This window comes from Belonocnema kinseyi, chromosome 4, assembly GCF_010883055.1.
Source record: "Belonocnema kinseyi isolate 2016_QV_RU_SX_M_011 chromosome 4, B_treatae_v1, whole genome shotgun sequence".
Classification (NCBI taxonomy): domain Eukaryota; kingdom Metazoa; phylum Arthropoda; class Insecta; order Hymenoptera; family Cynipidae; genus Belonocnema; species Belonocnema kinseyi.
The window spans coordinates 93,891,574-93,903,747 of NC_046660.1; the positions used below are offsets into that span (position 1 = coordinate 93,891,574).

The following is a 12,174-nucleotide window of genomic DNA, read 5'->3' on the forward strand; positions in this document are numbered from 1 at the left end:
AACCGCCCTCGCCTTACTCCCCTGAGATACTGCGTAAGCCAGCAGTTCTATAGAAACGCCGAGAACGGGGTGACTGAAAGCGAAAGATTGGTGTATTAACCGATTTCGCTAAAATTAGGTAGAGATCAATTTTTGGGTCATTCCAACAAAATAGGCGGGTGAAACCAAAGAAATTCGAGAAAAAAACATCAATCAAGAGTAAACAAGAACCACCCTAATACGTATGCATGAAAATTAAACCTAAATATTGAATTGTTGTACCGCAAATTCGGAACCGGCACAGCTGGATTCAAGTACATAAATCCTCTTAACCCCTTTTTCTAAGATCAATCTTCGATTTACAGGTTCATGGCATTTCTTAACCAGGAGCGAGAGCGCCGCGTGATTCTTTTGAAGGAAGGACGTGACGGAAATGGCTGGGGATATATTACACATTGTGCAGCTTTATGCGTCTTTCTCGCTATCGCGTTTTGCAGTGCGCCACTCCTCTCCGATTATGTGGTCGTATATCGCGGTAGTTTGGACGGAGCTGTGCTGGCCTGCATAATCAGCACCGTTCTTCACCTCTTCCTTTGGCTGATCCTCTGGATCTTCCTCACCGTCAAACAGAAATGGATCTTCAAGTTGCGAGTGACGGTTGGACGAGTGACTGTTCGATCCGCAAGGTCTGTCAAATTGGTGACGGATGTGGATCTACTTTCTGGAAGAGATGACGACGATGGTACTACTGCGCCCTTATTGGTCGTTGGAAATGGCAGAACTTATACCATTGCTGATAATTCGCCGAGGAAGGCCATCATGAGCGTTATTCAGAAAGCCGCCTTGGAACGTAAATCTCGTGCTCAAGGTGAATTATTAAATCAAAATTTCCTTTACGAGCCATGTATAAATTACGTAACCCCCTTTGATAGGGTCGGTATGTTCTGAAGTCCTCTTATATCACGCAATTTTTCCACTCTATTTTTTTTCGTAAATTTATTTATTGGGTTATCGAAAAATAATCTAAGGCTATTTAGGGATGGGAGGGTAGTCGCATTTTACTTTTTTTATGGATTAACATAGTAGTTCAACTTTTAATGAAACAGCTACATTTGAAATAAAAAAAGATGAATTCTTAACAAAAAATGTAATAGTTTAAATTTTAAGCAAGAAAGAATTTTCATTTTGAATAAAAGATCGTTCAATTCATCCCAGAAAGAGAAATATTTCAAACAACAGTTGAATCGTCATCCAAAACCGATTCATTTTCAATCAAACTGTTGCATTTTTAACCAAAAAAGATTAAATTTCTACCAAAAAAGACAAATCTTCAACAAAATACACAATTATTTAATGAAATAGTTGAATTTTCAATGAAGATGATGTTTTTATCAAAAATAGACTAAATATCAACAAATTATATCCATCTTCAAATAAATCAATGATTTTTCAAAATAAAAAATATCAATTTTTAACGGAAAAATGGGAGTGGTCAAACTTTAAATTCAAACGATCAGTTTTCAATTTAAAAAAAATTGATTACGAAAAAGTTTAATTTTCTACCAAAGAGTTTTATTTTTAAGCTAAAAAAATAACTTTCTTTAAAATAGTTGAATTTTCTACCCGAAAATATGAGTTTTTAAGATAAAGGTTAATTCTAAAGAAAACACTTTAACTGTTAACTAAAAAGTTAATTATTTAGTTAAAAAATCAATTTATAATAAATATTTTCAATTTTTAACCAAGGCGATGTATTTTAATATAAAATTGTGAACCTGCAACAAACAAAAAAAGATTCTTTAACAAAGTAGTTCAACTTTCGACGAAATAGTTGAATTTTCGAATAAAAAATACGAACTTTCTACAAAATAGTTGAATTTTTAGCCCGAAAATTATGATTTTCTATAAGAACGTTAATTCTAAACCGAATAATGTGAATTCTTAACAAAAAATGTAATAGTTTATATTTTAACCGAGAAAAGATTTTAATTTTGAAAACAGATTCATTTTCAATCAAACTTTTGCATTTTCAATCAAAAAAGATTAAACTTCAACCAAAAAAGATCATTCTTCAACAAAATACATAATTATTTAACGAAATAGTTGAAATTTCAACGAAGATTATTTTTCTACAAAAAAAAATGTGACAAATTACGTCCATTTAAGAAAAAAAAGAATGTTTTGCTAAAAAAGGTCAATTATTAACGGAAAAAGGTAATAGCAAAACTTTAATTAAAAACAGTTATTAACAATTTTAAAAAATACTAATTTTTTGTAAAAAGTAGAATTTTCTACCACACGAAAATATGTCTTTTTAACAAAAAGGTCAATTTTAAACAAAAAACTTTAATTGTCAACTAAAGGTTAATTGTTCAGTTAAAAATGAAGCTGTAACAAAATAGTTCAATTCTCAATCAAGAAGATGTATTTTCATAAAAAATTATAAATCTTCAGTAAAAAAACAACCTTTTTAACAAAATAGTTCAACTTTCGACCAAATAGTTGAATTTTCGAATAGAAAATACGAATTTACCACAAAATAGTTGAATTTTCAACCCAAATATTTAAAATTTCAACAAAAAAGTTGATTTTAAACCCAAAAAGGTTAATTTTCAGCAAGACAGTCGAATTTGTAATAAAAAAGAGATGTATTTTGAAACCAAACACACAAATTCTCAACAAAATATTTGAATTTTCAACGAAAAAGATACATTTTTAACCAAAATTGGAATAGTTTCATTTTCAATTAGAAAAAATAATTTCCCACCATAGAAATAAATTTTTGACAAATTAATTCAATTTTTCATCAAATAGATGAACTTGTCTACAAAACAGTTGAATTTTCAGCAGGAAAATAAAAAATTTTTAGAAAAAGGTTAATTTTTTTTACTTAAAAAGATTTATTTTTAACCATAATTTAAAATTTTTAACAACAAAAAAAGATGAATTTGCTACCAAAAAAGACAAATCTTCAATAAAATACATAATTATTTAAAGAAATAGTTTAATTTTCAACGAACATTATTTTTCTACCAGAAAAGATAAAATATCAACAAATTACATCAGCTTTCAAATGAAGAAATTAATTTTTAGACTAAAAAAGATAAATTTTTGAAGCAGAAAGGTAGTAGTAAAACTTTCATTTAAAACGATTAATTTTCAATTTTAAAAAATATAATTTTTTACAAAACAGTTGAATTTACAAGAAAACCTTCAATTTTTTACTTAAATATATTAGTTGCTAACCATAAAATTGAATTTTTAATAAAGAAGGAATGAATTTTTAAACCAAAAAGACAAATTTCAACATAGCAGTTGAATTTTCAACCAAAATAAAATTCGCTAGTAGAGAAAGAAAAAAATGTCAATTAAATTGTTGAATTTTCAAGCCAAAAAGAGACTTCTCAGCCAAAAACAGTGAGATTTTCTCGTTGGCTTCTATTAAGTGGGTTTGAATTTAAGAGGAAAAACGAGAGAAAGCATTTTAGCCATTTCAAATTAATAAATAATTAAATGAAATTTAAATAAATAAAATAAAAATGTTTAAAACCGATTAAAAAATAGTAATTTTAATCATTTATATACTGAAGTATAATAATTTAGGCTTTGAATAGTATTACCGAATTTTCTGTAACGTTAGATCTAAAGAAGCTGAAAAAGAGATTGTTCTTGCGGAGAATTCCGTAACGATACACTGTTCCGATAGTTTAAACAATCATTAAAGTTCTTAAAATTATTTTTAAACATCACGCTAGAAAAATGGAAATTTTCCTTAAAAGGAAATAAATTTTCCATCGTACAATTCATTTTAGGTTGTGAAGAAATGATAAAATTATACGTTTGTAAAACTAAATTCTTATTATTATTATTAACACACTTTATGTTCTAAAATTAATTTTATTAAGGTTCCACGTTCATTTAAGTAACAGAATTTATATCTTTTATCATTTATTTTCGTACCCTAAGTTAAGTTTCGTACCCTAAGCTCAAAATCTCTCTATATCTTTCATGCGAGGAGAAAGGGTTGAAAATTTCACAAAAACACTACGTAATTTGTGAATGACCACTTATTTGATTATTCATTTATTATTACTTCTTGAAATTATAATTACTACATTCAATAATAATATTATTGTTACTTGGTTCTGCTCTTCGGTAAATTATTTAAAAATTTTTTTATTATAAACAGCTGTTTACAATAAAATCGGTTCACCTTTTGTTTTTTAGTGATTCGCAGACTTGAAAATATCTTAAGTAAGAAATGGTGATGATCTTAAAGCCCCATACCCAAAAAAATATTTGACGTGATTTATGCAGGGCCCCTTAGTTAAATAGACAACATTTAACGAAAAGTTTCTGTAATAGATGTTGCAATTGTTGTTAGAATTCTCAAGGAGCAAACCCTTCCACTCCTGGGTTTTGAGTTGAATTTTTTGTCCAGAATTGAATGGAGACTTGGTGGATGGTGAGGTAGCTGACGGGGACGAGCAGATCTATTGGCTGAGACCAAAATTGAGGCCCTCGCCTGCTCAATCGCCGAATGATGGAGCGAGCGCAACCACTGCAGACAGGGGATGGCTGAACAAGAAGCTCAAGCCGAAAGTCACCTTTAACGACCTGCCTAGTACGTCAGGCTCGCGGTAACTAACCTCCTCCCTCCTCTTGGTGTCTTTTGTGTCTGTCCGTTAGTTTGCTGGGTGTTCTTCCTCCTCATTTCGCTGCACCTAATCACCACTCTCATCCACATTGACAGACAAACTACCGCGCGAACTTTCAGTTCTTTGACCGGTCACCGGTCACCGTCTCCAGTCTCCACCACCTAACGTGCCCCGACAAAGACAAGATCTTGCATTGTTCACTCACATCAGACTACTTGAGAGAAATAGTATCATCCAATCCTGTGAAAAGTTTGAGTTCAAATTAACACAGCATTCAATGAGAAGTGTAAATAATAAATTGCTCATGTTTTATTCATAAGTATTTTTATGGTTGTAAATAATTTTTCAGGGTGGTCGTAGGTCAGGGAAAGTCAGGGATTTTGAAAAGAAACATAGCAAAAATTCAGTAACTGTTAAGAATAATCAGGACCGCGACAAATAATTTTTTAGTCACTTTAATCATTTTTCTCTTAATAAATTAAACCATGGGTTAACTACTATTGAATTCCGATCTACACCTATTTCTGCATTTTCTTGCAATTTTTAAAAATATTTTTGGATATTTAGAAAGATCCGTTAATTTTTTTTACAGATGCCTATAGGTTGAAAGAATTTTTTCTAAGGAATTTTCAAAATTAAAAAAATATTTTAGGATACTTAAAAAGATTCCTAACATTTTTCAGAAATGTCAATAGTTTGAAAGGATTTTTCATATTTTAGAGTATTTAAAACAATTACATTCAAGAGCTTTAAATATTTTCCCAGGTAATTCCTAACATTTTAAACAATTTGACGTATTTAAGGATACATACGTAAAAAGATTTTTAAAATTTTTCAGAAATGTTAGAAGTTTAATGAAAGGATTTACACAGATTTTTAAGATTTTAGAGTATTCTTCAAAATTCCAAGGAATTTTCAAGAGCTTTAAATAGTTTCTAGGTAATTCCTAACATTTTAAAGAATTTGAAATATTTTAGAATACTTAAAAAGATTCCTAAAATTCTTCACATACGTCAATAATTTGAAAGGATTTTTAAGATTTTAGATTATTTTTAAAAATTGAAAGGAATTTTTAAGATTTAAAAAATTTTTTTAATGGATTTCAAAGAATTTAAAAGATTTTAGAGTATTTAAAAATTTTCAATGAACTTTGAAGAGCTTTAGACTGTTTCTAAGTAATTCATAACATTAAAATTTTTTTTTTTGAAGATTTTAAGATATTTAAGAAGATTCCTAAAAATTGTTCACAGATGTCAATAGTTTCATAGGATTTAAGAGGATTTTAAAGAATTTAAATTATTTTTAAAAATTCTAAAGATTTTCAAGAGCTTTAAATAATTTCACAAATTTCACAAATGTCAGTAGTTTGAAAAGATTTAAAAGGATTTTTAAGATTTTAGAGTATTTATCAAAACTCCAAGGAATTTTCAAGAGTGAAAAAAATGCAATAGATTTCAGGTAATATAGGTAATAGTTTTTCATTCAGGTAATAGTTTCCAGGTAATTCCTAACACTTTAAAGAATTTGAAATATTTTAGGATATTTAAAAAGTTTCCTACACAGACATCAATAGTTTGAAAGGATTTATAAGAACTTTATAAATTTAGAGTATTTTTAAAAATTTCAAGAAATTTTCAAACGTGAAACAAAATTTTAATCGATTTCAAAGGATTTCAGAGTATTAAAAAAAATCCCAAGGAATTTTCAAGAACTTTAAATAGTGTTCTTATTCTTAAGATTCTAAAGAATTTGAATTGATTGATTGAATTTTGTAATATTTCAATGGATTTTAAAGAATATATTAGCAAAAATTGTAAGAGATTTCACAGATTTTAGAGAATTTGAAATATCTGAGTGTTTTTTTAACAGATTTTAATAAGTAACAGCGTTTTAAAGAATTTTTAAGATTTTAGGGTATTTATGAAAATTCCAACTAATTTTTGATTCATTTCAATCATTTGAAGGCATCTTAAGGTTCTTGAAATATTTTGGTATATTTTAAAAGCTTCCAAAGCATTTTAAAGAGATTAAAACATTTCAATGAATTTACAAGGATTTATATCATTTTAAGGGATTAAAAAAAGTATTCATCCGATTGTAATGAATTTCCTCAAATTCTTGAATTCTTCTAAATTTACTCAATTCTACTAAATTGATTGAATTTTTTCTGGTTTTTGTTTAATGCATGCTGAAGTCATTTTAGCTCACCTAGAATTCTTAGAAATGTAATTCAATTAATGAATTTCATCGAATGCTTTTTATTTCTGTAAATTCCTCTAAACTCGCTTCAATTTTGCTGAAATCAACCAAATTTTTAGATTATTGATTTTTTTTCAATTTATTTCAATTCTTTTGAATTCAACTCGAGTTCTTTAAAGTCTTATGAATTTATCCTGAATTGGTTAAAATTCAACTAGAATTCGCATAAATTTCATGAGATTCTTTTGAGTTCTTTGCATTTTTTAATAATATACATTTTTCACTTTTAATCACTCTTTGGGTTAGAAATGATTTACTTTTGGTTGCTTTTTCAGTTTGAATATATTACTTTTTTCAAGTAAATGAGGCTTCGACAACCCGGAGAATCATCAGTAAAAAATGTATCTATCTTAATTAAAAACTATTTTATTCCATTTATAAAAATTTATAAAATTCCATTTATATATTAAAAATGTTGCAAGATTAGAATTTTGGTCTTTAAATAATAATGGCCTGGGGAAATGAAAATTAGTCTATTTTTCGGCCACCCTGTTTTTCTATTTTTTAATATTTTCAACCCAAAGCTCAAGCATTTTAAAGGCAATTACAACGAAAATAGATCGTCTAGTTTTAGATCGTGATAGAGTAGTAGGTATTGTTAGATTGTCTTGTTAATTAATATTGCATTCTGAAATCCGTTGTTAACGCGATTAACCTCTGGTGATGCACTTCAGGGATTACTACGTAAGAATTTGTATTAAAATAATTAAGTGTTTACCATTTTACCTATTTTGAGCACTGCTAGGCATTAAGCTCAAGATTTTATTTTATTTTATTTTATTTTATACATTCTCTAGCTCCTTATTTATTCAACATTTACCTTTGCCTTTGTGATTTTAAAACTGCATGTATTATTTTATCATTTAATACCATCATTCGAATCATATTCGTCTAGTCGAAATTCATAGTGCGTCTTGACAATTCGTGAATGTTGTTTTGTACATTAATTTTTATTGTGTAAGTTGACATTCTTCCCATTGTTATTTATCACAATTGTATGAATATTTATGTCTTTTGTAATTAATTTTTTGAAATACACGCTGTCTTTCATATAACAAAATTATACTAACATTCAGTTATTCACAAGTCCTCATAATTTGGCTTCATTACACAATTTTTCCTCGTCGCAATTATCCTGCACCTCCTTATGCAATAACAATTTATTATTTTTTCTGCTTCTCTGCGACTTATTTCAGTGTTTTTAACCTTCTGGCTTATATCAACGCTTATCATCCAATATTTGAGTACCCACGTATTTTAGTAATTTTCAAAAGGGCAAAGCAATAAACAGTCTTTTCCAAATTAAAATTTTACAAGAATTGACTCATCTGTCTTGTAAAGTCTCGGCGGAAATCGATTTCTAAGATTATATAGAAACCAATGGCCTCTGGCATCCACCAATTTTGTTACCTCAAGATGAAATGAGAAGAAAATATTGCTACTACCTGTAGAAAAGCTTCGCTCTTTTTGCAATCACGTCGTTTCTTCTAAAGGAACACTTTCATCTCGCCTGTCCCTTTGATAAGTCTCGCAGTGTGTATTTATTGATACACGCTACAAGAAAGTCGAGTGAAAACGCCTTAACGTCGGGTATCTTTGATGTTTAAGTAATAAGGGAAAAGCCAGACGAGGTGTCGCTGATGGGGGACCGGACGATGATGGGGACTACGCCACGTTACGCGAATTACCAATGATGACTTCCCTGGATCCAGCTGATGATTCCGCTTGCGAAGAAAATAAGGTGAGATTCAAATTAATTCACATCCTTTCACTTTTCAGCGGTCAGCAATTTTTTATCTTTCCAAACTGACGATTATCTTGACCTTTTTCTTTTCTTAGCTATTTGCACTTTCTTTTTCAGTGAGAAAGACTCATTCTCGCTAGTATACAATATTTATTTATTTTCTTATTTTTTTACTTTGACAGTGGGGAAGGTGGCTGGTACTTCGTAGGACTGGTATTCCTAAATTTACAGACGTAAGAATCACGATTTTTTTCAAGCCTTGGACTCGCAAAACTTGATACAAATTTTATATCCTTACTAACTATTCTTTTTTATTACTAACTGACTTTTGTATGAGCGTAGTGTGGAATGTTTTGAAGACATGTGTGTTAGAGGACTGCATTCGTTAGAGCGTGTGACTATTATTCAAAGCTACAAACTAGAAACATTTTATTAACGGCTTACTTTATTTGAATAGATCTTCAAATTAATTAGATACTCCCCAGTGGGAAAAAAACCATTAAAAGTCCAAGAGCGTACTTGGGACGTCCCTAGGACGTTCAATGTCAGTCGAATAAACGTCTCTAAGACGTCCAATGCAGAGGCGGCGGAGCTCTAGGGGGCAAAGGGGGCAATGCCCCCCTCTGAAATCCAAGGATTAAGTTCATCAGATCGTTTGAATTTCTCCAAAAATCTACCTGAACTATTGGTGAAACCTTCTCAATCTATCCGAAATCTTTTCCAACTATTTGAAATCTTTCTAAAATCTTTAAAATCGTTCCCAGTGGGCACGAATGTTCCAAGAAGTTTTTAGAACGTCCTAAGTCAGGCCAAATAACGTTATAAAAATATACAATGTTCCAAAAATGCTTTTAGGGCGTGTTTGGAACATTTGGACCTTTTTTGGACGCGTTTTTGCCTGACTTAAAGCGTTTTTTGGACTTTCTAAAAACGCCTTTTAAACGTTAACTCCTAAAAACGTATATAGGATGTTCTAAAAACGTATTTACATGCCGTGCCTGCTGGGTTGGAAAGCCATTGAAATTTTTGAAATCCATGTCGAATATTTGAAATATTTGGAAATTTGTTTGAAATTGTATAAATCTTTGAGAAATCTTCAAAGTCCGTGAAATTTTTGGAAAATATTTATAATATTTTATAAACATTTGATTATGTTTTTGAAATGATTGAAATCTTTTTAGTTTACTCGAAATCAGTATGAAATATTAAAATCTTTGGGAAAACATTGGGGTCTATGAAATATTTTAAGTCTATACAAAATCTTTGCAAAACCTTTAAAATCTTTGTGATATCTTTGGAAAATCATTGTAATCTTATTGAAGCCTTTGGAAATCTTTTCGAAATATTTAAATTACTTTATAAATATTTGATAATGCTTTTGAAAATCATTGAATTCTTTTTAATCTATTCCAAATCATTATGAAATATTTAAAATCTTTGAGAAAACATTGAAGTATGTGAAATATTTTAAATCTATGCAAAATATTTGTGATATCTTGGCAATCTTTGGAAAATTATTGTAATCTTTTTGAAATCTGCGTAATATCAAAAATGTTTGATAGTATTTTTGAAATGATTGAAATTTTTGGACCGTCATTTTAATTTTTGTGAAATCTTTTAAGTCTATCCGAAATCTTTCCGATACCTTTACGATCTTTGTGATATTTTTGGGAAATATTTTTTAAATAGTTATATATTTCAAATTGTTGAAATCTTTGTGAAATCGTTAGAAACCTTCGAAATATTTTTACAGCGTTTCTGAAATTATTGAAATTTTTGGGAAATCATTAATGCCTTTGTGAAATTTTTTAATCTATTCGAAATCTTTTTAAAATATTTAAATAATTTATTAATATTTGTAAAAAGAATGGAAATATTTTGAAAATCATTGAAATCTTAGTATCATCTTTTAAACCTGTCCGAAATCTTTGCGACATTCTTATAACCTTTGGGAAATCATTCTAATTTTTGTTAAATCTTTAAGAAATATTTGAAATCTTTGAGAAATCATGGATGTGTTTAAATATATGTCACAACTTTACGAAATATTTAAAACCTTTTATATCTTTGGGAAATTGAAATCATTCTGAAATCCTTGCATATGTTTGGGAAATCATTGAAATCTTTCTGAAATCTGTGGCAATCTTTGGCAGTATGAATTTTATACCTGTATTTATTATTATTTATTACGTAATTTTTGTTCATTTATTATTATTTATGTAAATTTGTATTTAGTATGATATTATTATACAATGTACAAAGCATGTCAATCATTATATACGTTTATTCTCCTGCCCCCACCTAGAGAAAAAAGGCTCCGTCGCTTCTGGTCTAATGTCCTAAAGTTGTTCTAAAGACGTCTTAAAGACATAGAACGTTCTCGGGACATATTTGGTACTGACATTAGACGTCTTAAGAGCATCCCTAGGATGTAAAAAAAAGTCTTAGGGATGTCCCTGAGACGTCTGCAGTTGTTAACTGGGTGTTTTTTCGCTTAAATGCGAACTGGTTGATTTGCGATTTGGTTACAAATTTAATTATCTTGTTGAAACTGTAACTATTTTGATAGAAAGTATATTTTTTGTTCCAAAATTCAACTACTGGGTTGAAAGTTGAACTACTTAAAAAATTTTTTTATTATAGATTTATCTCCCTGATTAAACATTTAACTATTTTGTTTAAAATTTGCTTCATTTTTCGGTCTAAATAAATTTTTTTAATTGAAGATTTAACTTTCATTTTTGTATTAATTAGTGTCAGGGTTTTGGCCAATTGAAATAATAATTAAAGTTTGATTTTGTGATTTTTGTCTACTGGCCGTAGTTTCGTTTATTGTAGTTTTAATAAAATATGTTTCGTCCGGCGGGGCCGGACCTCATCAGTTTATGAGAATTAAAATCCATCATAAGAAAAGAGATAGACATTTAAGTGCAGTCGTATATAGAGTTTTTAAAAATGGTTAAATGAAAAGTCCGATAAGATATGTAAGACGCATCGATTCGTAGATTATTAATTTTTCCAAGAGAAAAAAGTTATTAAAAACAGTTTTCCTCATGGTCAACGGATTGTGTATTGTTATTAAAATTAAAGTTTGTATGCCAACACTAATAAACGAAAATTATAACGACAATACACAATCCGTTGACCATGAGGAAAACTACTTTTAATAAATTTTTTCTTTTAGAAAAATTAATGATCGACGAATTGATGCGTTTTACATATCTTATCGAATTTTTCATTTACCCATTTTCAAAAATTCTATTAAACCTACGTTTCTATATCTTTTCATATGATGGATTTTAATTCTTATAAACTGATTAGGTCGGGCGCGGATGGACGAAACATGTTTTATTAACACCACAATAAACGAAACTACGGCCAGTAGACAAAAACCGCAAGAACTAACTTTAATTTCATGTTTGGTTAAAAATGTATTTTTTGTTGTTAAATATGCAACTATTGTGTTTTATTAAAAATTCGTCCTCTTTGGTGTTTAACCAAAGGCTACCTTACGCTAGTGTCGGAGGGGGGGGG

At 29.2% G+C, this 12,174-nt stretch overlaps 1 protein-coding gene across 5 annotated transcripts in view; it reads left to right on the top strand.

The window, feature by feature from the left end:
• The window catches only part of LOC117172128 (protein tincar), a 292,915-nt gene that overhangs the window by 271,725 nt on the left and 9,016 nt on the right, over positions 1-12,174 (top strand). For 3 of the 5 annotated variants that reach the window (XM_033359919.1, XM_033359918.1, XM_033359921.1), the window contains 4 exons: positions 345-847; positions 4,421-4,619; positions 8,505-8,637; positions 8,823-8,873. In XM_033359919.1, coding sequence (XP_033215810.1) covers positions 345-847; positions 4,421-4,619; positions 8,505-8,637; positions 8,823-8,873 — 886 coding nt within the window. The remainder of the gene's footprint in view (positions 1-344; positions 848-4,420; positions 4,620-8,504; positions 8,638-8,822; positions 8,874-12,174) is intronic. The other 2 variants (XM_033359920.1, XM_033359922.1) reach the window with 1 other exon arrangement.